Source organism: Anarhichas minor, unplaced genomic scaffold (assembly GCF_050575085.1).
Source record: "Anarhichas minor isolate MPS153535 unplaced genomic scaffold, ASM5057508v1 ptg000139l, whole genome shotgun sequence".
Lineage (NCBI taxonomy): Eukaryota > Metazoa > Chordata > Actinopteri > Perciformes > Anarhichadidae > Anarhichas > Anarhichas minor.
The window spans coordinates 134,570-161,751 of NW_027466585.1; the positions used below are offsets into that span (position 1 = coordinate 134,570).

Sequence of the window (27,182 nt, forward strand, 5' to 3'; positions counted from 1 at the left end):
ACTCTAAAGCACTGAAGTTTAAGCATCAGTACTGATGATTCATTTTAAAAAGGACAGTAGTGATGTTTAGAAGTGCGTTAGTATGAGGTTCTTCTCCATCATCAGTGTTCTACTACAGTAGAGTTTATAGAAACACATATTTTAGACTCCTAAAATAATCTATATCAGTTTAAGCTTTATTTAGAATATTTTCTCCTCTTTACTTTGATGTCAGACAGACCTTTCTGAGGGGAACTGAAGCTGTTATCTTTGTTCTCTTCAAAGACACCAGACTCCATTCATAAAAACAGTCATTTAACCTCTCAGAACTCAGGAGTTGCTGGTTTACTGTTGCCTCCTAACTTGTCATTGTGTGACTTTGGTGTTTTAAAGCGGTAGTTCAGAATCACCAAAGTCACACAATAACACAAACACACTAACAGATGGAGGCAGCAGTAGAGCAACAACTCCTGTGGTCTGAGAGGTTAAATCACTGTTTCTGTGAATGGAGTCTGGTGTCTTTGTAGAGATCAAAGATAACAGCTTCAGTTCTCTGACATCAAAGTAAAGAGGTGAAAATATTCTAAATAAAGCTTAAAACTTAAACTGTAATAGATTCTTTAAGGAGTCTAAAATACGTCCACAGCAGTACATTGTACTCCTGTGTGTTTCTATAAACTCTACTGTAGTAGAACTCTGACTCTGGAGAAGAACCTTATACACACACACGACTAAACATCTCTATATCAGTACGGATGATTTCTGCGACTGGTAATTCCATGAACTCTCACAAATCACAATCTTCACTGGGAACGAGCCTTCGTTGTCCAAAGTAACAGAAGAATGAACTGTTATTTGAACAATGGGCACATCTGTATGGTCTTTCTTGTCTTTTTGCTGTAGGTAGACTACGACAGTGTCTTGAAGTGAAGCTCAAAACAAGAACCTCATCATGAGAGATGAATGGCGGGGGGGGGGGCATCACAGTCATGGAGGAGTGAGCTAACGAGAGGAAGAAACATGCCATCATAGCATGCCATTATAGCATGCCATCATAGATAGTGTGTATAGATGTGTATCTATACACATCTATACACACTATATATGTGTATATACTATATATATATACACTATATATGTGTATCTATACACACTATCTATACACACACTATACACACATACATATATATCATTATATCTGTAGGATGGTCTTAAAATGCTAAACATTATTAGCCTTGCAGTTCTCTCCTGAACGCTTGGTCACTTGAAAAGAAGGATTTCACATCCTGCTTCGCTCTTCACGTCGTGCTAGCTTTCTCTGGAGTACAGTGCCTTCTAGTGGCTTTAGTGGCAACATCATTGTTCCCACTAGGTCAGTCACTTATAAAACTATTGCTGGAATAAACAAGTGTGCTCACTTTAAAACATATTGGCTGTGCATGAAAACAAAATGCATAACAATGTGACAACACATTGGTGGGCATCACACTCACAACATGTTATCTTTGTGCTAGCTCAAATGCACATGTAGCGCAGACGGACACCAATTCCATACAGCACTAAACAACGAAAATAAACATTATTTTCGGTACAGTACACGCACATTAAATGTTCTCGAACATGAAGGATAACAGAATCTATAACTGTTCGTACTACTCACGGGCTGAGCATGACAATGATGTCAAGTCTGAAGAGAGCCTCTTGCCGGCTCCAGCTGGCAAGAGGCTCTCTTCAGACTTGACATCATTGTCATGCTCAGCCCGCTTTAGCTGCTGCTCAATGTCATTGATTTGGGCCGACTTGACATCATTGTCATCCTTAGCTCCCTTTAGCTGCTGCTCAAGGTCATTGATTTGGGCCGACTTGACATCATTGTCATCCTTAGCTCCCTTTAGCTGCTGCTCAAGGTCATTGATTTGGGCCGACTTGACATCATTGTCATCCTTAGCTCCCTTTAGCTGCTGCTCAAGGCCATTGATTTGGGCCGACTTGACATCATTGTCATCCTTAGCTCCCTTTAGCTGCTGCTCAAGGCCATTGATTTGGGCCGACTTGACATCATTGTCATGCTTAGCTCCCTGCTTAGCTCCCTTTAGCTCCTGCTCAAGGTCATTGATTTGGGCCGACTTGACATCATTGTCATGCTTAGCTCCCTGCTTAGCTCCCTTTAGCTCCTGCTCAAGGTCATTGATTTGGCCCGCCTTGACATTATTGTCATGCCTACCCGCCTATAGCTCCTGCTCAAGGACATTGATTCTGGCCGACTTGACATTATTGTCATGCCTAGCTACCTTTAGCTCCTGCTCAAGGTCATTGATTTGGCCCGCCTTGACATTATTGTCATGCCTACCCGCCTTTAGCTCCTGCTCAAGGACATTGATTTTGGCCGACTTGACATTATTGTCATGCTTAGCTCCCTTTAGCTCCTGCTCAAGGTCATTGATTTGGCCCGCCTTGACATTATTGTCATGCCTACCCGCCTTTAGCTCCTGCTCAAGGACATTGATTTTGGCCGACTTGACATCATTGTCATCCTTAGCTCCCTTTAGCTCCTGCTCAAGGCCATTGATTTGGGCCGACTTGACATCATTGTCATGCTTAGCTCCCTGCTTAGCTCCCTTTAGCTCCTGCTCAAGGTCATTGATTTGGGCCGACTTGACATCATTGTCATGCTTAGCTCCCTGCTTAGCTCCCTTTAGCTCCTGCTCAAGGTCATTGATTTGGCCCGCCTTGACATTATTGTCATGCCTACCCGCCTATAGCTCCTGCTCAAGGACATTGATTCTGGCCGACTTGACATTATTGTCATGCCTAGCTACCTTTAGCTCCTGCTCAAGGTCATTGATTTGGCCCGCCTTGACATTATTGTCATGCCTACCCGCCTTTAGCTCCTGCTCAAGGACATTGATTTTGGCCGACTTGACATTATTGTCATGCTTAGCTCCCTTTAGCTCCTGCTCAAGGTCATTGATTTGGCCTGCCTTGACATTATTGTCATGCCTACCCGCCTTTAGCTCCTGCTCAAGGACATTGATTTTGGCCGACTTGACATTATTGTCATGCTTAGCTCCCTTTAGCTCCTGCTCAAGGTCATTGATTTGGCCCGCCTTGACATTATTGTCATGCCTACCCGCCTTTAGCTCCTGCTCAAGGACATTGATTTTGGCCGACTTGACATTATTGTCATGCTTTGCTACCTTTGATCCCGTTGGTGCCAGACGCGAGCTGCGAGCGCACCCCGTCGTCAGGTCCGTAAATCCTCGGAACAGGCCGCGGGGCAACAACTCAGGGGTGGCGGGGGTAGAGGCGAGGCAACACAATCCGACCGAAAAGGCCCAGACTAGAGGTTTGAACGCGGGTAGCCCTTCGTACTACTCAGTACTACTCACCTTGAAGTAGCTCTCAGTTTCAAAAAGGTTGGTGACCCCTGCATTAGAGGGAGAAGGAGGCGAACTGTTGCTGCGCCTGCACGACTTCATTCGTACACTCACTCTTTCTGTTGTATTGAGGACAAACCGATAAGCCAGAGATGGACTTGCTGCTGCAGGACTAGGGGGAAAAACGTCTTGCATTCCGAGGTAAGTCAGGCATCATGATGGACAGACGTATTTTTCTTGAATCAAGTTACCTTTCAAAAACATTAAACGTTATTATATTTCAAGTTAGATCGATTGTTTGTATTATTATCTTCTATTTTCAGGTAGTCGTACTGATCCAGATGACTTTAGAGAATTTATTTTAGAGGCATATCCAAAACTCAGACAAGGGGGAGGATTTGAGTTGCTCAAAATCTCTGGAACAACACGAAGTCGCCAAATGGTGTGTTACATCATTTATTCCAATAAATTGTTGCTCTGTACATATCAACTCATCCAGTATTAATTGGAATAATTTAAAAACTATTTTTAGATTGGACAATTCTTTCAAATCCCAGTGAAGCAGCAAAGAGATTCAAAGAAGACATTTTAAGCCAGCATGCAACTAGAAAATCATTATATCTTACCATGGATCTTGGAGACAGTGCAGAGGACAGTCCTTTCTTTTTATAAGAGGGCTAATGTTGAGTGGGCTTGCCCCTTGACATGCACACTCGAGGGTAAATTGGTTACACACGCAAAACTAAAGGTAAAAAATTATCATCTATTCATTTAACTGATGTCGGTACTGTGTATTTTGCTTTTTCAGGAGATCCAGCAATTGGTGATGACGTGACTCGCCATTTCTTTGCAAGCATCATGTCCAAACTTCAGTATGGTTTTGAGATGACTTTTAAGTGAATATTCACTTTGGCTGACGGCTGGTTGTCAGCTATCAGGCTCTGTGTTTGGTTTGTAGAGAATACCTAAAACCTTAAAAAAACAAACAAATGTGACGCAGCTGCTGTGGCCCTGTAGGTTTCTACAGGATCACCCAAAGTATTCAGTGGCTGATTGATATTTCCTTACTAATTCTGTATGAAAGTTTGAATGTCTATGTCCTTTACATTCTGCACTATCAATGTTCTTTCACTTTTCTCTTTTAATTGAAGTACCAGGAGGAACTCTTCTTTTTGAGGGGGAACAAGATCATCTGATTCCCTCCACTTGGCATTACCTTTTGGAGAGTGACTTCTTTGTTGCTGCTGGCCGAATGCTTGGTCATTCATTCCTCCATAATGGGCCATGCCTTGGAGGACTCAGCCCAGCTATCCTGCATGTGCTCTTTGGTGGATCCCCAGAAGAAGCCATAATAGATATTAAGGACTGTGCTGACCTTGACATCCGTGAAACAATCAAAGTGGTAAAATACATTTTTCCAGTAAGATTTGAATGATAAAAATTCGGGGCAAGGACAATAAAAGTAATACCTGATGTCAGCAATTTTTCTCAGATATTTATAATGCCACAATCACATAATTTACTAATTTAAACCAGCAGGGGGTGCTGAAGCAATATTAAAACCATAAACGTAAGTCCATTTCTTTAAAACATGTGATTATAGTGACGGATGTCATCATGTAAAATGTGTTTTTAGAGCAAACACAGTTTTAACAGGTTCCCAACATGCTGTTTAAAAGGGATACAAAATTACATTATTTGGGATGTGGTTTGAGACCAGTGGGTGTCAACCACGTGAGATTCTGGAGGCTCTTTCCACTTCACAACTTACTCTGGTAAGATTAAAGTCAACAAAGCTCTCAACTGGCTCATTGATTCATTAACAATGGCTGATAACTTGCCCTCTAAATTGCTGTAACATATGTAAATCTCTCTGAAACTCATTTATATCTGTTTTTTATCCTCCATTTCTGTCAATTCCTCACATTCCATCTTACCTCTCCTTATCTCTCCGTTACCATTCTTGCCAATTATATCCACATCTTCACCTCTGCTCCCGGTTTCCTCTCCTCCTACCAGGCAGACCACCTGGTGCGGCGAGGTCGCCCCTTGGTGCAGCAGGAGTCTGTGGATCTGGACGTCCCGGAGGAAAAGATTCCTAAAAGAGCATCGACCGAGATACTGGAGGCTGAGAGGCTGGAGGATCTAGAGACATGCATGGTAGGCGTGGGTGGAACCGTGTTTTAACTGTCCGTGATTTATTTCATGTATTATTATCTAGGCACCTTGTGTTTTTCATGCGACTCAAATTACATTTATTAATTAAATGTTCGATTTAGTTGTATGACGCAAACTACAAACTAATACCACCCTCTACTGGAAAAAAATAGACCTTGGCTACTCTACATTTGCCAAAGACAATTGAGGATAGAATTTACTATTAATTTAAAGAATTGTCTCGATGTTCAGTAAATATCAGAACAGAACTTTTTTGCAAAATGCTAAAAACCTGTTTTGCTTTTATAGTTGGCATTTCAGGTTGGTTCATTTGTACTCTATGAGGGCAGATATGTGTGTGTGTGGAGACGTACCTGAGTCTTATTGTTCCCTCATCACCTACCACTCTTTCAAATGTAGTCAACCCTTGGAACGGTTGCTTTTCACCACGTTTGTTTTGTTGATTTTTGTGTTGATGTAATAATGTGTGTGAGTTGGGATGTACAGTAAATGCAGGCTGCAGTCAACAGGAAGCTGCATGTTCTTCGGTCTCTGGTCCTGTCTGTTTCTCTGGTGTCTTGCCCCTCTTTTCATCTTATATCCCTCTCTGTCCTATTCACCTCTACTTTTACAAGAACACCAGCTATCTTTCTTTTGTCTTCACTAGGCTTTACTATGTGTTGTCTTTCTTCCTCTTCAATCTTCTTTTCCTCTGTTCTTCCTTCTCTTTCCACCTTTGCTCCATGGAGATTTTGTGCTGCACCAGTGTAAGTAATTCTCGACTGTCCCTCTAAACTCTCTTTTCAATTCACTTTCTGCTCACGCTGCTCTTTTCCTTTTCTGTCTGTCGTTGCTGCGCCGGCTTGCTTCACATTTCTCTGTGCTACAACACAAAGAGCCTCACGTATTTTAATATTTAATCCTGGTGATGTATTTTAAAGATGGTGTAGAAAAGCTACACTACGAGTATCGTAGGACGCATAGTGTGTGCCGACTAAAACGTTGAGAGCAAAGTGAATACCGGAGTCAAATTCCTTGCGTTCGCATACATGGCCAATAAAGCTGATTCTGATTCTGACATTACACTGAGCAGCATCTTGTCGGTGCTGATTTGCATTGACTGAGGACTGTTTCTGTAAAACCTGAAAGTAACAGGTGAGATTACATCTTTTCCGGACAGATTATTTAGTTCATATCAGGGCAGCTGCACAAGTCTTGGCCCATCCTGTTTCTACGCCAATCAATGTCACAGCGGTTTGCTTGCGTGGTAATACAAATTTGAGGAACTACAAAATGTTTCCACAAACAGTTGGCATCACTTTACTACTGCTAATGATAATCATATACTGACACCATGACATAAAACATCCTATACAATATAATTTACCTGTATTGTTATTTTTGTTTTGTGACCCCATAGAGGAAGAGCATACACATCAGATTTTAATAAACCAATTTACCTGCAGACTATTCCCCAATCAGGACACTATAAGACGTATGCAGGTTACCAGGTACTGGATGCGCGCTCAGGTTAAATGAGACACCGGAAGAGTCCAATTCGTTTTTATTGTAAATGGTGAATAGACTTAGTCTCTTAATAGTCTTTCGAAACCAACTATTGTACTTGACTGGCGGACTGTATACTGCACCGACAGAACGCTAGACTCTGGTAAGAAGAGGGGAGGCGGACTGTGTTCCATCAATGCGGCTTGGTGCTCAAACGCAGACACATGACAAAACAAGCAGATGGTATTATCATTATAGCTGGTGATTTTAATCAAACAAACCTAAGATCTGTTTAACTAAATTCCACATCTCCACCAGAGGAAACAATGCACTGGACCATGTTTACACAAATATTCCTGGTTGCAGAAAAAAGCCCTCCCCCGCCCCCACTTTGTACAATCGCATCACATTTCCCTGCTCCTGCTGCCTACATACACCCAGCTAATTAAACTGGCTACACCATTAGAAAAAATAAAATAAAAAATGTGGACAGATGAAGCTACAGCTGCTCTAAAGGACTGTTTTGAAAGTTGAGACTGGCACATGTTCAGGGATGCCTCCACCCAGGAAAATGTCATCAATCTGGAGAATATACATCAACATATATGTGTTGATGATGTGGTGATCACAAAAGCAATAGAACAACCTGATGAGAGTGAATATGAGTAAAGCTGCTGGGCCTGACAACATAGTTGTGTACGAAGAACATGTGCCAACCAGATAACTGATGTCATCACTGACATTTTCAACATATCACTATGTTGAAAGACTATTGTAAGATGTAATCTCACCTGTTACTTTCAGGACATACAGAAACAGTCCTCAGTCAATGCAAATCAGCACTGACAAGATGCTGCTCAGTGTAATGTAGTACTATACTGGAGTTCTTTATATAAATGAAGACACATTTTTGTTTTAGCAATTGTGAAAACTTTTAATTGCACAACACTTATAGTTTTTTAAATAAAAAAAAAAAATAAAAAAAAAAAATGGGTGCGCGCAGGCTGTAGTTCCTCCTCGACGTGGGCGTTGGTGTGGCTGATGTCACGTTTCTCCCCAAAGACTTAAATCTGTGAGGTTTCACAGGTTCATTACTTCTGCCACGGATTCACCTTTGAGCAACTGGACATCTTTGAGAAAGGTATCATTTCTTTTCAACACTGCCACAAGAGAGTGTTCCCACCTGCTTCAAGACAGCCACCATCTTTCCTGTACCTAAAAAGTCTGCAGTGTCCAGTCTGAATAACTATCGTCCTGTGGCACTCACCCCCATTCTGATGAAGTGCTTTGAGAAACTGATTCTCCAGCACATCCGAAACAACTTCCCACCCAGCCTGGATCCTCACCAGTTTTCATACAGAGCCAACGGATCCACAGAGGATGCTTTCTCCACTGCTCTCCACTCATCCATCACTCATCTGGAAAATAACAAGACTTACATCAGAATGTTGTTTGTTGATTTCAGCTCAGCCTTTAACACAATCTCCCCCATGAAACTGATTGGCTTCACTTAGCACTCTGGGCTCGAGTACCTCACTCTGCAACTGGTAATTAGACTTCCTCACAAACAGACCCCAGCACCTCCTCCACTCTAGTGTTGAACACTTGTTTACTTTTACAGAGGAGTGATAGAAAGCATCCCGACTGGAAACATTACAAACTGGCGGGATGTGTACATCACAGGACAGGAGGGCTCTACAGCGGGTCATTAAAACCACCCTGAACATTATTGGCACCCATCAACTGAGCCTCAGTGGTATTGGTATAGAGGAGCAAAGAGCACTAATTATATTAAAAGACAGAACCCACCCCAGCCACAACCTTTTCACCCTGCTGCCGTCTAGCAAGAGATACAGAGGTATCAGCTGCCGTACCAGCAGACTTCAGAACAGCTTCTTTCCTCTGGCTCTGAGACTCCTTAATACATCCTTCACCCTCCACATAGAGGTTTGTTGTGTGTGTGTTTGTGTTTTGTTGTGTAGCAAAATGGGACTGCAATCTGCATTTCCACCCTGTTGTACAATGACAATAAAATAGCCTTGTAACCTACATGTAAACATTTACCCATTCACAAATTGATGGCATAGGATGCCACACAAGGTGCCAACCTGCCCATCAGGATCTAAACTCAATGCTCATTCACACATTCAAGCTGATGGAACAGCCTTGGGTAGCCATTTGGGATTCAGAATCTTGCCCATGGACACATCGACATGCGGACTGATGGAGACTGGGATCGAATCGTCGATTTTTTCCGGGCAGTGGACTCCTCACTCCTCCTGCCACAGCAGCCCCTCGGGCTAGACATGGACAGGTGGGCAGGGGAGGCTGGTTTTATCTCAACAGAAAATATGTCCCATGTATTATAACCTTACACAAAATGTAATACATATGGAGTAAATATCAGGCTACCATATAAATGATGAGTAACACAATGTACATCATTAACTTAACATAAACAACTCAAGCATCAAGGTCCTGCATACATAAATGTACGGGGAAACTCACATTTTCTCTCAGACAAACAGCTGTAGTCAGAACAGGGACCAGGGTTTTGCTGCAGGTATTGCAAAGGACTCACACCTGAACTCAATCCCATATAGGCTCGGATCAAGCTGGGCTCCTGCCACTTCCTGCTCCTCCTCAAACAGGCCCGCCTCCAGACCTGTTCTTCCTATCATACCACTTACTATCACACTTCATTTTTAGATCATATCAAACAACAACTTAAAGCTGATAATGACTCACAAAATAATGTGCATAAACCAATATAATTATATTGTGAAAGGATACAGATAGATCTACAAGTTTTCATTTATTTTTCTTCAGAGTATAAACATTTGAAATAAACAAAAAATAAGCTATCATGAACACTATTTCATTAACAAATCCACCATTGGCATTAAACAATTGAGTGTATCAGAATAATAGGACATAATGTAAAAGCTACTGATGATTACTGACTTTGGCAATAAAAGTCCACCCATAATATTTATACAATCACAAATGACTGATGATTTACCCGCTTCCTGACTACTTGACTGGAATGGTTTTGTTATTGCAAACAGTGCTACAAATCTGTTTGCACTAATTTAGGCACATGAAAGGGTACAAATGAATCGGTGTGCTTCAGGAATGTTTTTTGCCTTTTGAGGTTTGCTGTTCTTGATCTTTGATAAAACAGCTACTGGCCATGACTATAATAATAATGATGAAGTGAACAAACACAAAACATATGTACTTTGATTGGCTGCTTGTTAGTTATGCCTTACATCAGATAAGTTGTGTATGTGATGCACACTTGTACCTCTTTCTGTTGAAGGAAAAGAGATTCCAGGCACTGTGTTTTGTGAAGTTATGTGGTCATTATGAGATGCACATCATGAGAGGAAACATGGTCCAAATAATATTTTAATAATGGAAGTAATAGTAACCACAAGAACCACAATAACATCATAATCAATATCACCATTTATGCAGAGTTGGCCACTAAGGACAAAAAGAAATCTTAAAATAAAAACAGTCAAATTATAATTTACATTGTTTACATTAGAAATGTTATGGAGAGGTTCATCACAATATGCCACTATACAAAAGTCATACAATACACGGAATAATGGTGTCCTCTTCCCTTTTTCTCCATTCAATTAGTCGATTGATTTAAAAAAGCCAAATATTCCCTGATTCTAGTTTCTAAAATGTGCTAGTGCTTTTTCTTTATCTTTTTTAATAGTAATCTAAATATTTAAATTGATCAACTTTGTTTGTTTTTGCTGTTGGTCGGACAAAACAAGACACTTATAGATGTCACCTTGGACATGTAGTAGAGTAAAGGAAAGTACAAAACTGGCAGATAAATCGATATAATGAAAATAGAAAACAATCTCCCCCAAAAAGTAACTAACAATGATCAAAAGATTAAACCAATCCAAATATAAAATGCAGCTTCTACTTTAAACCTTATAATATCATAGTCACTATAAAAGGTATTTATTAGGTGTACATTAGCCTGTCCTAGTGCTGAATAACGTTGGTAAAAAACATGTTTATCAAAGCATGCAGTATAACAAGTCAGTTGAATCAGTTTCTGTTGCCAAATGGCAGGCGGCATAAGAAATAGACATTACAAGATGACATTACAGGCAAAATGACTAGACTAAATGAGTTAAGCAAAATCTAGTGTAACTAGGTCGTGTAATCTGTACCAAAGATGGTCTTTGTGGTCATGTGCCCAGTTTTGTCATGTACACACATAATGGGATCAGTGGTAAGGGGAGAGTTGGTAAATTAATTTGCTATACGTCTGTCAGTGGTTCCTCATCACTGTGTCACACTGTAGATTCTTTATTATTACTCTTCAGTGCATTCGTTTGCAACCTACTATATTCTATGGCAAGAAATGCATTGTGTTCTTTGTCAAAATATTCTATTGAGGTGATGTGCCAGACTTTTAGATTATTAATATAGTCTACAACCTTGGCCTATAAACAACTAGGACTTGTTTTATTGCTGGTTTTCCTTGCCATCACATACAGGCTGGGGCATAATGTACTAATCAACATCTGGAATGTATGCGCGGGATGAAAAACATAAAGTTCCCTTTGTCAACCAAATCTTAGATACTTGTTGCTTGTGTTGCACAAATTAAACCATAAACTGATGTGATATCTATTTTCAAATTATGAAAAAGATGGCACAATACATATCCACTCGGTCTAGTATGGTAGAAACTAAGGATCCTGCTGTGAGTCAAATTGCAGCCAACATCAGGACTGTGAAGTGAAGAAGCACCATTGTTACTCAAAAGATGATTGTAGCCTTTTGCTCTGTAGGTTATTTAATTTGGGTAAAGTTGTCCTCATGTGTTTATTTATGCATGAATGTTATTGTATTTCTGGTTTCTCCCTTGTAAAGCTCTACATAAATAAGCCTCATTATTATTAATAAAAAATATTTTGCCTTTCCATAAATTAAAAATGCTTTATCCCACAAATGCATGACACATAGATCTAGAAGTCACTGTATAATATTACCATTTGTCTGCTCTACCAGATTGTAAATACTGTCGGTGAAGTTGCCAATTATAAGTCTCATATAAGTCAAACGGTAACAGGTGTCATGTTTCAATTTCAGATAATGTATACAGATCGCCTTGAGGGTCCTTTGATAAAAAACAACAACAACAGAAGCCAAGTCATTTGTTATATACAGTTACATTTGCTATTTACAGTTACAGTATTTGTTTTTTTTAAGCGCTGCTCATGATGGGACTGAGGGCAGGATTGTTTCCCGTGGAGCCCGGATGCTTTTATTCTTTCCTGATATTTAACTGAAGACTGGAGCATGTAGAGCAACAGGAAGTCGTTTCTTCCTGAGCGACTAGCGGACGCCTGAAATCACACTCAAACGTTTGGGTTTTGAGTCTTTGAGACGAGCCCGTTGCTTTTCCTTCACCCTTCATCATGAAGTCCTCGCCGCTCGTGGACCGGATCACGTTCTTCTGGATTCTTCCGTTTTCAACATGTCGCCCCCCCGTTCTCTGTTGCCTTTAATGAACATAATCTGTCACGTAACACACAGAGAGGCTTCATCTTCTGCAGTTTATATCTGAACAGACTGCTGGTTCTCTCTGCATACTAAGCTCCTTTATTTTCAGAGGTCAGAGGTCAGACCTGACTATTAAACCTGCACTGAGCTGCCAACACGTCGAGATGATTTCAGGCCCAGTTCCAAGTTGTATTACTTCGACAAAAAGAAAACGGACCAACACTACGTTATTGTTTTTTGCAATACTTATATAATAAGAGATCCATACTTGGCGTCCGTGTATCGATACAATATTGTTACGCAAGATATTAAGATATTATGCTGCATCAATTTCTTTCCCCCCCCGCCCTTCCTGTTTATGTACAAATCAAACAAACATGACATGTTCGTCAGTGATCTGTTGACGGGAGCGTTTTTAACTTTGGACAGAGCCAGGCTAGCTGTTTCCCCTTGCTTCCAGTCTTTATGCTAAGCTAAGCTAAGCTAACAGCTTGTTGTGCTGCGTCCAAGAACTAAATTTAAAGCTGCTGTAAACGGTCTCGACCGCCGTCCTACGACCTGAAGCTTGAGCGGTCTAATATCAGATGTACTGGGAGACTTTAACCAAGTGACATTAAACAAACGTTACATCGTTAGCGCCTCATCGTGATCTAAATACCGTTATTTTATTATTTGATGCATTTTAGAAAAAGGCAACAAAAAGTAAGTTACAAAGAATGTTTGACTTAAATGAATCAAAGCCGGATGGAACAATCTGTGTATTTGACTTTTTATTTTTATTAGAGACATGACCGTGTTCTTTCTTTTGCAGGTAAATGACTTCAGTTGTAACTAAAGCGATGCAAACATTATTAGTATGTTTTTCTGCTTGATGAATATTTAATTTTGCACTTTAACTCGACCGACGTCACACTGAGCCTCGTTCATCTCGTTCATTTGTAAAGAAAAAAAAAAAAAAGATTTCTAAAAAGTAACCTCAGCTTTGTTTTAATATTAATATTTGTGAACGATTTTACACAGACGAGTAGCGTGAGCCGCATCAACACAACGTTTTCTGCTCATTTACAGAAGCCGCAGAACGTTCTGGAGGGTTTCTGAGCGTCTTCATAACCACCGTTGTCTCCTCGTGAACAAACTTTATCGCTGTGCTTTTTCTTTCTACATGATGCCGCGGGAAACGACCACGTAACAGATTTATCATTGTGAAGTTTGATTTTGCTGTACAGATAAAAATTTGTCAATTTAATAAAACCGTCTGCTGACTTTCGTATCTTTGACTCGAGCTCAGTTTTTATTTTAATATTCCTGATGTCAGGGTTTATCAAACTGTTTTATTATAAACTAAATATCCATCAACCAGTCATGTAAAGTAACTAAGTACATTTACTAAAGTACAACATTGAGGTACTTTTTCCACTTCTACTCCTTTGTATTGTCGTACTTTTCAATAGTTACATTGCAGATTCTGATAAATATTAAAATCAACAAATACATTACGATGTCATATTATAGATTCAAATAAAACTTTATTGATCACAAAGAAAGTCATAAGCAGATAAAGTGAATAGTTATAAATTGCTCCACTTTTACCAGCAGCAACATTAAAATGAACTCATTTATGCATCAATAATTATAATCTAATATTATGAAATGATCCATTCTGCTCAATGTGTTGAAGTTTTGGTACATTTTGATGCTCCGAGTCTGCTGTCAAGTAAATATTTGAATGCAGGACTTTTAAGTAGTATTACTACTTTTACACAAGTAGAGTTGTGAGTACTTCCTCCGTCACAGAATAAGAACTTTCAGACGGTCTGAACATTTAACAATAGGTGATGTTGTTGTTATTTGAACCACCAGGTGTCACTGGTGTTTATGATCATTGTAATCAAGGTTAAGTTCAAACTATGATGCTCTAAATACTTGTTGGACATGTCAGGGTATATATATATATATATATATATATATATATATATATATATATCCAACTTTGAGTCCCGTAACATCATCAATGGAAACAATAGAAAACAACTTTTACCTCCAGAACCAGAGGCGCCTAAAATATCTCCTCCCAGCTCTAAACTCTACCACATGCTTACCTGAACACTCTGCAGGATGTTATATCATATATATATGTTATACTGTCACGACAGCACGAGGACAAAAGAGAAAAACCTCCAGCTGCAGAAAGCTCTTTATTGTTGCTTCCCGCTTTACGTTCTGTACACGTTATAGTTTCTTAAAGCAAAGGAAAGAATGAAGAAGCAGGTCTGTAGTGTTTTAATGATCCCTTAGGTGGGTTAGCTGTCGGGATGCTGACATCAGCAGGACAGAGGAGGCTCCTCACACACAAACCACAAACTTACACATAGAAAATACCCCAAAACCTGACAGAATATTATCACTTATTATTCCAGATGTTTGAAGTGCGTGTGCTTCGTGATCGCAAAACTAAACTAGCAACAAGAAAATCGAAACAGTCAGCTTTACTGAAATGAAGAGAGTTTGCTAAATTTAAGAGAATAAATTAGAAAGTAAGAAGATTTGACTATAAAAATGCTATTCTTTAAAAAAAAAAAGAACCGGTAGCGACAGTTTACAGGTCAATAATCAAAGTTGACTTCATATAAACATACAGCTAACACGTTAAAAAAAAGAGGGAAGAAAGTGAATTCAGTGTCGCGCCTAAAAACCTACAAAATAACTGAAGCGAACCGCCGTCGAGCTGAACGAGCCAATCAAAAGCTAGAACACTCTAAAGTCCAGGTACCGGGAGATTCTACTGGTTTCTACTGGGAGCGGTGGCTCCTCGGTCAGACACTTAAGGCACCGACAGTCTGTTCATCGGGTTTGTTTCGTCTCTTTTGATTCAAGCAGCTGAGCGGAGAGGATGATGAAGATGAAGCCTCAAGCTGCAGTTCCTCAAACGGCCACTAGGTCAAAGACTGAAAACTACTGAAAAAAGTCCCACATTTTCTTTTAAAATTATATTTTCCCCACAAGAAGTTCATTTTATTTAATAAAAATATAGTTTTATGCCGACGGGTTGAGAAAACTACAGCGAGCAGCCGGTTAGCTTAGCATAGCATTTGGACCGGAAACAGACGACGGATTGTTACACAAGTAGTTAAGCTTGTAACTGGGTCGTGACTAGAAGTTGACCCACGAGTTGCAAAAGATGAGCAATAAACTCGAATGGTTAACTTTGCGGTTGAGTTTTTGCAATTTTAGACACACGACCGTGTAACTGAGCATTCGCTAAGTCCCGCCTCTCGAACGCAGACTGGCCAATCATAGCGTAGCATCAGCCAGCTCCAACCAGGTTCCCGACAGCTGGGGGCGGGGCTTAGAGAAGGTTCAATTAGTTGTTTCTTGCCAAAATGCATCCTGGGAGTTTGAAACTTTGACTTTTTAAATCAGGGAACCAAATATTTTCTAAAACAGTAATCTTTTGTACCGGTGATTCAAATCAAGAGTTTCTGCAAGAGTTTTCTCGTTTAACATTCAATTAACAAAAATTAATAAGACTTTTAATTCCAAAAGAAAGTCTTTAAACTTCCAGTCTTTATGCTAAGCTAACAGGCTGCTGGCTTTAGTCTTACGTGAGATATGAAAGTGGTATCCAGCTTCTCATCCAACTCTGCAAGATTCATCAATTTCTTTCAAAATAAGCATGTGTTTGATTGACAGATGTTTCAACCAATCACAGTCAGCCCTGTTGATGACCTCACCCAGGTCTTGTCCTCTTTGTGTACATGTGGATTTTCTGACTCGAGTAAGTGAAAAAGATGCCGAAATCCACAACGTCCCGTGTTGTGTTGTTTGAGTGTCTGTTCGTGTCGGCAGGACTCCGGACTTCGACCTCGGTCTGAGGCTGATTTTCAAAAACACAGCTCAAAGAAAAGAAAAACAAACTCTGTGACGAGTTTTACAGTCAGTTGCACAAACCGTCTGGTTTCACCGTCTACACGTCAGCTTCTCATTGGTCCTGGCATCTCGAGTGTAGTTGTACCGTTGGCTGGGTGACCGGAGAGGGGCGGGCCATCAGGAGGCGGCGGCCTGGACGTAGTTGGCGGGGTAGAGGCCGGCCTGGCCGCCGCTCAGCTGTCCTTTACACCAGCCCTGCTCGTCCTCCTCACTCATCTTCAGCAGCTCCTCGCCTGGAGGGAAGACGGTGGTCAGAAACGTTCAAGCAAAGCATTTAGATACTGCGCACTGAAAGTGTGAGGATGCCATCTGTCCCTGTTCATCAGTGATCTGGACCTGGTTCAGGGTAAGCTTTTATAAACTAAGGTCCCTCCCTCTGCGGTCCCATCAGGTCCCATTAACTCGGTGTCCCTCTAAACTCACGAGGACGGACTACAGCTCCACAGAGCCGCCTGGTGAAACTCAACCAGGACGTCAGCTGAGAAGAGTCTCCACACAGACCTGAAGGAAGTGTTTTAGCCTCATCGTTGGTCTACATATTACTACGGAAGCCCTGTGAGGACAGTGAGAAAGATATTCTGGTGCTCAATTATCTCAACAGGTGAATACAACGTTTAGTCAGGATAATCTTTCAAAGTATCTCAAACGTTTTTTTAATCTATGAAATAAAAAACTTTTGTCAGAAACATTTTTAATGTTTGTTGTTGTAATACTCACTTTGGCCACAAGAGGCTGAAGTGCACCACTTTCCCATGTTCTAACTAAGACTATACGTTTTAACTTCTCCATGCACTCTAACCGTATACTATTGTTATTAACATATTGTGTGTTAGCAAGTTATGTAAATCAAAACTCACATGGAAGAGAGCACGATGCTTATAGTCTTACTCAGAACACGGTGTCGAGGTGCGCTTCAGCCTCTTGTGGCCAAAATGAGTATTACAACAGCAACCACTTAGAAAGATGATCCTGACAAAACTCACAGCTTTAAATATATAATAATAATAATAACAATAATAATCCTCCAAGCATCAGAACACACAAAGAAGAACAATCGTACACATCATTTGCTGATGAAAGCCATTCATCAAAACAACAAATAAACTGAAGTCTTATTGTTTTACATTGTATTTCTTCATAACTGTGCGTAAAGTCTTTATTCACATAAAAGAGACTTTACTTGACTCACAGACAGACGAGGATGTTTATTGATCGTTAGTTTAAAACATCCAGCGGAGGAAGTATTTAATAAAGTGTTTAAACTAAAACAGGAAACTAGAGCAGCAACTCACTCCATCAAAATAAAAGCATCAGTCCTCTGACTTTCTGCTTTTATTTCCAAAGACGACAGATGACGTGAAGCTGCTCACACATCGGTCACTCGCATCATGCAGAGAGTTAGAAATCATTTGACCATTTCTGCCATAATGAGCCAAGTCACAGAAATACATGAGTTTAATATCTTATGTATGAAGACTTATTCTCTTTGGTGCATTTGATCATCAGCACTCATGAAGCCACGTGTTCGACATGAGTGTGTGTGTGTGTGTGTGTGAAGGTGTTAAGACGAGGCATCACAGGCGAACAAAGAGACAAAATAAAATCATATTTTCAGGCTCTTAAATATTAACTTTCTTCTGTTCGGATGTGTAAATATGTTTGTTTTTGAAGCTGTGAATTCATAAAAATGTGCAAAGTTAATAGAAAGGAATTAATTCTCTCATTTAATTGTGATAAATATCTTTAAGGATAAACTAAATATCTTTTATATTCATCTTTTCAGAGTCACAGTATAAAGTACACAACAAGTTCACAACAAGTACACACGGCCATATGTAGTTTAAAAGTGCTACTTCCTGTCTTTACATTTACCTTATTATGTTATTAAGTCAAATTATTAACTACATCAATGTTTAAACAACATAAAGCAAACTGCATGGAAACTATTTATTAAAAATAATATCGTTTTTTGAGAATGAATTCAGTATCACAAAACATAAAACAGTATCTCAATATTTTCTTACATAGTATAACATCCTGAAAAGAGCCATTCTGCATAATGATTACTTTTAGTACTTTAAAATACTTTGGTGGTAATACTTTAGTACTTTTACTGAAGCACTGCGTGCAGGACTTTAACGTGTAACAGAGTATTTATATTCTCTGCTTTTAGTACTTTTATTTGGATGAAAAGTTTTATTCTGATGTTTTTAGTGCCGCTGATTATTTCCATTGTTTCTATCGTCTGTTTTGCACATTTTAATGAAAATGACAGAAGTCATAAAACTAAAACCGATCAATCAAACCAAAGATCCCCCCCCCCCCCCCCCCCTGTAAGCATTAGTAGGTGTTAATACCTGCTTTAAAGCTGAGCTCATCGGCCTCCTGGCCCGTGTAATCATAGAGCGCTCGGACTCGCACCCCCTCTACCTGATCCTCCTCCTCCTCCTCGTCCTCCTCCTCCCCCACGCCGTTCACCGCCAGCTCCTTCTTAGGACTCTCCTCGTCTGACCAGTCCGACGAATAATCTTTCACCCTGAGAGAGAGACAGGAAGTCACACAGACACAGATAAACCCGGTCCCAAATCTCCACAAAGAGAAAAACCATGTTTCAACAGCGTCACGAGTTACAGAAACACAACGTTCATCATGAAACATTCTCATCAGTAAAGGTGTCGATACTGTGAAACCTTTACTTTGAAATATTGTATGTTCTTAAAGTGAGACACGACACAAAAACATGAGACACTAGAAACGTGTTCTTGCACATTTAGCCACATTTGCATGAAGGCAGAACATCTAAACACACAGTGCTGTGATGCACCGCTGTACACCTGAAACCTGAAACGTCTCTTTGTGAAGCTAAAAGACCCGGAGCACAGGTTTAACACACTGTGTTATCAGTGTTTGGTGGAGTTTAATGTGACTGCTTCCTGTGTGAGACAAAGAGGACAACCTCTCCAGTGTCCTCCCCGCTCATTTGAGACTCCAGTCAAAAGAAATGAAGCTAAATGTGGACGTTTCACAGACGTCTCCTCCAGCAGAGGGAGGGCCGGTGGTGCGTCTGTGGAGCACCGTCAGCAGCAGACGTGATGGGATTAAAGAAAGAAGTAGAGCAAGTGAGTTACAGCCAAATGTCTGCTGCTTTGGAGGAAACGTCTCTCCTTTACGCACGCACGTGATATAATATATCATTAAAACTACCAATGACGACATTTGTTTTAATCCATAAAAATGTAATCTTTTGTTTCCTTATTATTAAATTGTTTTAATGAAGAAGAGAAACCCTTTAACTGACTATAACAGAGTAAAAGGTGAACATTTAGAATGTTCGCTGGTTTACTGACTTCAGCGCGTTGAGATGAATGTAGAGCAGCTGTTATAATCAAACAAAGACAGCCTGTGTCTGTTAATGTGGATCATTAATGATCAGCAATGAGCATCTGTGGCAAAGAAACGTGATCAGAGATCTAAAAGGTGTATTTTATACTTGGGTAGTCTCCATGCTACCCCTCCTACATGAGACACGGTGATCACGGCGGTGAAGGTTTGAGTGGAGGCGTCCTCCTACCTGCCGGTGTCCAGCGTGATGGGACTCGGTGGGACGTCCACTCCGCCCGAGGACACGATGTTGGTGAGGGTGACCACGTTGTCCTCGGAGTTTCCACCTCGCACCTTCCTGCTGATGGAGCGACTCGCCTCCGGAGACCACTCCTACACACACACACACACACATCAAATGATCACATGAACAGGACTTAACTTAAATAACGGATTCTTACTCTTACAGATGAAAAGGATTCAATACTGTGAAGTAAATATTCTCAGCTTTTAATTCTAATGCATCAATGTGTTCATCACTGTTTACGCTTTACATAAAATATGATCGGAGTCTGAGGGGATCAGAGCATCACACGGACACACTTCGGCCACGATAACAGGCTGCTGACAGAAGTAGGTGGCCGAGGATACAGTTACCGGTAACACCCTCAACTATCATCACTACAGGAAGTGTGTGTGTGTGTGTGTGTGTGTGTGTGTAAACTCAATGTCTTCACAGGCGTAGAATTCACACCACACAGGCAGACTGTACCTCTGATGTTACGGCTCCCTTTCTTACATTTTTAAAGTATAAATACTCAGCAGAGGAGTTACAGTTGGAGTTATGAATGAGTATACTCAACAGAGAGTCCTCACAAGTACAGAAAGACACACGTGTGTGTGTGTGTGTGTGTGTGTTGGACAATGGCTCTCTGTTAGCGTGTCGGTGGCGCTGTGGGAACGCCAAGAGGACATTCCTCAGAGGACAGAGAGATTCATTTCTTTCTGCCAACATCTCTCTTTCTCTTTCTAAACTCTTATTATTCAGTTCTGGAAACACTGTGGAAGGTAAACGGTGATAACTTTGTCCCGTTATGAAAGATTGTCCCTCCCGAGGTGTGAAGAAAATCTCTTTTGACACCTCAAGAAGAGTGATGAGGATGATGTTCCTCCTCCAGGAGACTTTGTTTCCTGCATGACTTTTAAAGAATCCAGATAGGTAAATAATATGTTTATTTAGTTTTATAGGACTAAATGTATTCCACTTTCAATTCTCTGGAAAGAATACAGAACAATTGGCCCCTCTGGCATGTTTTCATTCACTTATAAACGTTCCCCCTGCTTGAGTATTTGAGCCTCTTCGTCCTCTCCATCGCTGTCTCCGCCTCTCGAGGCCCCTTCAGAAACTACGTGACAATGGCACCACTGCTCTAAACCATAGAGGCTGTATTGTTGTACGGGTGGAAACAGTAGGGTGTGCACACGGTGTGCAGAGCTACAAACAGGTCGGTAACAGAAAGAAAAAAGGTGTGAAAATGTGTCAGAAATTCGAGAGAATAGAACAACACGAGTCTACAATCAGCTCACACACACACACACACACACACACACACACACACACACACACACACACACACACACACACACAGTGTCTCTGCCTAAAGTAAAAGTGGAGGGCGGGAATCCAGGTGATTGCATCTCTATTGTGACTTGACATTGGGTCTGCAGATCTTTTCACAGACAACACATGGATTGAGGACCAGAGAGTGATGATGATGAGGGTGCAGAAACACCTGCGTGATGAATGATAATCAGTGATATCATCACTGAGGCTGGACTCTCAGAAACCTCCCAGCAGACGAAAGAACTGAGAGTTTGTATTTATTATGTTGGGGAGAGTCTGCAGAGCTGCAGTGAAATCTGTAGATTTCTACCACAACATGAGAGTGTGTGTGTGTGTGTGTGTGTGTGTGTGTGTGTTCAGACATTCCTGACCCCACACACAGCTCTCAGTCACACAACAAGGCTTTCACTGGAAGCCTGTTTGATATTCAGTCCGTCTCTCTGAAACACACACTGAACCACGACTGCAGTCCTCACAGTTCTCCTTCTGCTCAAGAAACGTGAAGGAAAAAAAGGAGGAATGAATGAAGTGATGTAAATAGTGCCAGGAGTAGATTAAAATAGTGTGTGTGTGTGTATATGTGTGTGTGTGTGTATATGTGTATATGTGTGTATATGTATGTGTGTATGTGTGTATATGTGTGTGTATATGTGTGTATATGTATGTGTGTATATGTATGTGTGTATATGTGTGTGTGTGTGTGTATATGTGTATATGTGTGTATATGTATGTGTGTATATGTGTGTGTGTGTGTATATGTGTATATGTGTGTGTATATGTGTGTGTGTGTGTATGTATATGTGTGTGTGTGTATGTGTGTGTATATGTGTGTGTGTGTGTGTATATGTGTGTGTGTATATGTGTGTGTGTGTATATGTGTATGTGTGTGTGTGTGTGTCCACACACACCTCAAACTGTGGCCAGTTCATGCTCATGCCCGGTCCGTGGGTGTTCCTCCACCATCGCAGATCTTCAGTGTCATTGGCTGCTTGGATGGTCTGACCCAGGTCCCGGTGCAGGCCTTTGAACCTATTGGACAAAATGACTGTCAGCCATCTTCATCATCCCCTCCTCCTCCTCCTCCTCCTCCTCCTTTAAGTTCTGTCATTACACATTTTAAATCCAAGTTTACCGTTCTTTTGTCTGACTTTGTGTCCTATACAAGGCCGACAGGAATGCTATTACATGCTAATACAACAACTGTTGAGGAGAGAACAGCAGAGGTTGTAAACATGTGAAGAGTTCAATGAATGTTTTGTTTTTTGACTTGTGGACACTTGGAAACATGTTGGATGAATAGATTGCAGTGTTTTCTATTCTTTGTAAAATAAATTAAATAAATTAAACTTTCTAACTGTGTTGTTCTGCACTGAAGACATGTTCTAGTTCTGGTCATGATGGTTCTGTTCCTCTAGAGCAGCAGGACTTTATGTTCTATGGAAACATCTGATCTGGTGGTTTGGTTGAGAGGCTTAACCCAAAACACCAGCGCTCACACGAGGATATTCACTTCAGGGACTCCTTCATGAGGAACCTGACCCGTCGCTCTCTACTTAAACTGGAATTGTTGATTTTGAAGAATAAATAATTTAACTTTAAAGTAGTGCTGGGCAACAATTAAAATATTTAATCGCAATTAATCGCATGGATTTTTTGCGATTAATCGCGATTAAATATTTAATCGCGATTAATCGCATTGTTATGGCAAAGTTCAATAATGAATTCAAAAGTAGTGTATTGCGCACTTTTATTTTAAAAGTACTGCTATATGAACAAAAGGGCAATAACCTTTGGTTCACGAGATGCAGGTAGCATGTTTTATACTTCATGTGAATATAATTCATACTTTGTTGGCATCTTATTCTGAAAACCGGATGTTCATCTGAAGAAACCGGATGTTGTCTCACGTTAATCTTTCCGCTAACGTTCAAAGTCCTTCGCTCGCTCCCGATCTGTGCCGTTTGAATGCGTTTACCGTGAATTTCAGCATATCGGTGCACTAAAGTGTAAGTGTCTGCTGAGTTGACCACGGAGATCTGAGTGTCTGCTGACTTTACCACAGCGATGTCCAGTAGTCTCCAGGGAGAGCAACAGCTGGTGCAGCTTCTCTCTTTATTTCTGCCCCCCCGACCAGAAGCGGAAGTCGCCTTTTCTCTACGGCAACCCTGAAGGGACATCACATCTCCAATACAAAACGATAAACATGAGACAGTCTGTTACAATATCCCACTGTTCTTGTCATCCTCTTGTTGTTATGTCTATGTATTGTCTCTTGTCTTTCAATAAAAAAAAATTAAAAAAAAAATTAATTAAAAATGCATTAACCCGCGATAAAATAATTGTCGGCGTTAATGAATGAATGCGTTAACGCGAAATTAACGCGTTAACTTGCCCAGCACTACTTTAAAGTAAAACAAGAAGACAATCAGTAAAATATTAATAACATCCCTGTGAAGAGGAAGTGATGATGGGAATGTACTTCAATCCAGAGTAAAGTTAAGAGGTGAAGTTTTTGTTCAATATTTGGACAAAGACCTCGTTGGACTTTACCCGTGGTGGTTACCGTGGTAACAGTGGCTTGTTTAAATAGAGCGAGAGGTCAAAGGTTAACGGCCAACACAGAGTTCTCCATTAACTCTTATGTACACACACTCGCACATTTAAACCTTCACAGTTCTACATAACTTCGCTCTGAGTCACGGATCATGAATCACCGAATCACTGTGTGTGTGTGTCCTACCAGTCTTTGGCGGACAGGTCGAGGTGTGTGTGGATGTCCAGCAGGACGTCTTTAAAGAAGCGCAGCCTCCTACGCTCGGCCTCCTGGGTCAGGTTGAACACCTGCTCCATGTAGCGGGGGTTACATCGGTTCAGCTCCTCCAGGGCCTTCGTGTAGCGCTGCTTCACCTGCAGCACACACACACACACACACACACACACACACACACACACACACACACACACACACACACACACACACACACACACACACACACACACACACACACACACACACACACACACACACACAGCTACTGTACAACCCGTTGTCAACCTACATTCAGAAAGATGAATGGAATGTTCCTCTGCGTGGTTAAAGCTCAGGATTGATGTATTTTAGTGGGTGATGTACACACAGACCATGTGCACATGTCTTAAAATGCATCTTGTAAACGACCACCTTGACGCGCTGTGATCAGAGCACACAAAACCACCTGCACATTGGGCCAAATATCTTTTCCTACGCATCCAAGGTTGGCGGTTCGATCCCCGGCTCCTACTGTCTGCATGTTAATGGTGAGCTCACTGCTCCTGAATGCTAAGATTCACTTTGTCCACGACATCTGAACATGAATAAGCCCACATATATTACAAACATCTCAAGGGATTTGCTTCGCCTGGAACCAGACGGCAAGTGAAGCCGATGCAGAAGTGTTTTAAAACTGTGTCTCTACCGACCACCAGGGGGCGACACAACAATCTACCAGTCCAACCTTCATCTCAGTGAGTCAAAGCTTACTTTTTGTTTCACTGCTCTCTCAAATGTAAAGCTTGATAATGCTGCTGTGTGTACGTTTATAGCAAACCTGTTTGCTAATGAAGTGTTCTATAAATCAACTTAAGTATTCAAGAGGCATAATTGATGCCAGTCCGTCACCGTCCATGTGAATACGTTTCTTGTCGCTGTAATCCTCCCTCCTGTTCTAACAGACCGTGAAGAGTTCCTTTATTAATGTGATTTCAATACAAGTCTCAGTTCAGTGTTAAAATATGTCCTAAAGTTCAGCTGAACCTAAACTGAAGCCTCAGCGTCCTGAGTCACACACATCACGTTGATCTCTTCCAACGTTACGGCCTTTTTTAGTATCAAATTCCTTCTTTGTGTTTCCCCTGGACAGCGTTTCCTCGTAGAGCTGCACCAACAGAAAGAGGAGATCTGGTACTTAGAATTGTATTTAAATGTCCGACTGTAGTGCGTTTCTTTTGCATTTTGTCTCGTTTTGCTCTTGATGTTTTGTGTAAAGCGCTCTGAATAGCCTGTTGCTGAAATATGCCGATAAATAATGTCTTACATTATTATGTCATTGTGTGACTTTAGTGTTTTAAACAAACACAGTTACACAAACAGACGGAGGCAGCAGTAGAGCAGCAGCCGTTCTGAGAGGTAGAATCAGTGTTTCTGTGAAAGGAGTCTGGTGTGTTTGAAGAGAGCAGCGATCACAGCTTCGCTCCTCCTTATAAACACACACACCTCTGGACACTAGCTGACACACCCAGACTGGTTCAAGTGGAGCTACGCATGGGACTGTGTGTGTGTGTGTGTTCTTTATACTTTTTCGGCCTCCTCGCTGCAGCGCTCCGCCCGGGTTGTGAATTTGCGGACTTCCTCCTGAGACTTGGCCGGGTCGGCCTTGGCGTGCGTTTCTCTGGTAACCGCCGTCCACTCCTCCTTCCTGGTCTGATGGTAGCTCTTCTTACTGGCCTCCACCTTGACTGACACACACACACACACACACACACACACACACACACACTTTGATATTCTCCGATTACATTCACCTCATTATCGTTCTTAAAAATGCAAAACCACCGCCGCAGTGTAACATCGGCGTGTCGACACAGACAATAAAGTGACGAATACATAAACCCATAACTCCGGCTCCACCGACGTGCCGCTCACCTCTTTCAGTTTGCGGACCCAGGGTTTCTGTGCTTTGCGGAAGCCGTCGTCCGAGTCCTTGGTCTCCTTGAAGCCTCCCATCATCTGCTTGTGGAAGGCGTCCTGCCAGTTGCGCAGCTTCTCGCTGTCCTCGCCCGCCAGCCGCTCACGCAGCTCCAGATGCAGCTCGCTGAGCCGATCGGCCGCCTGCATAAAGGCGTGCCACGCTTTCTCCAGCGTCCCGTACTGAGGACCTGAAGGGACACGAGAGGCGAGAGGAGACACATTAACGGACAGATCAAATCGTCCCAGCTGGTTGATTTGTTTGCGTATGTTTTTGGGCCAAAGTCGAGATCGTAACTCACAGATTTATTTTGATCCAGGTTTGGTATCAAGAGTTTTTCAGCCAATGCTTTAAAATACACTTCCTGTAAATCAATTAAGCTGTGAACTGAGTGAATGATGTTTACACAAGGTAATCATTAGGTAGTCTTCTGCCATATTTCAAGATACAATTAGCTCTGAAACATTTGTATGATCAAACCATAGACTGTGTATAAGAAGTGGACGTAGTCATCGTCACTCATTTGGTTTGTGGACCGCCGTTTTGAAGCCTTGAGTCCAGTGTTTTGGCCCGTATTGCAACCGGTGAACAGGAAGTGACCATATTTGGACTGAGGAGGAGTGATGTAGGGACGCTGTATACGTCTCTGGTAGAGACCTGTCAATCACAGTAAGCCCCGCCCCTAAAGCATCCCCTGCTTTATGGTCTGTTTGACTCTAAATGGACCATAATGTACTAAATGAACATCATGCTGTATTGAAGAAGACTTGAAACTAGAGATTGAGACCATAAACTCATGTTTACAATGTTTACTGAGGTAATAAATCAAGGGAGAAGTAGAGTCATTTTCTCATAGACTTCTATACAACCAGAGGAGTCGCCCCCTGGTGGACACTAGAGAGAATGCAGCTTTAACACATGAAGCATCGGCTTCACTTTTCAGAACCGGAGGTTGCCGCCTCGTTCCAACACAACAGGTCTTTTTCTGTTGGTTGCTGGCTGAGCATTACTTTGCATTGC

General features: G+C 41.3%; 1 protein-coding gene across 1 annotated transcript; it reads right to left on the reverse strand.

The window, feature by feature from the left end:
* Positions 1–14,744: 14,744 nt before the first annotated feature.
* Positions 14,745–26,902, reverse strand: LOC142943552 (protein kinase C and casein kinase II substrate protein 3-like). Its single transcript, XM_076085117.1, has 9 exons — positions 26,464–26,902; positions 26,120–26,352; positions 25,772–25,927; positions 24,179–24,345; positions 23,496–23,603; positions 22,347–22,467; positions 20,065–20,207; positions 18,851–19,029; positions 14,745–16,726 (listed from the first exon to the last, which is right to left on the reverse strand). The coding sequence occupies exons 2-9, from the start codon at positions 26,309–26,311 to the stop codon at positions 16,611–16,613; spliced, it is 1,182 nt and encodes a 393-aa protein (XP_075941232.1). The 5' UTR covers positions 26,312–26,352; positions 26,464–26,902; the 3' UTR covers positions 14,745–16,610.
* Between the last annotated feature and the right edge of the window lie 280 nt (positions 26,903–27,182).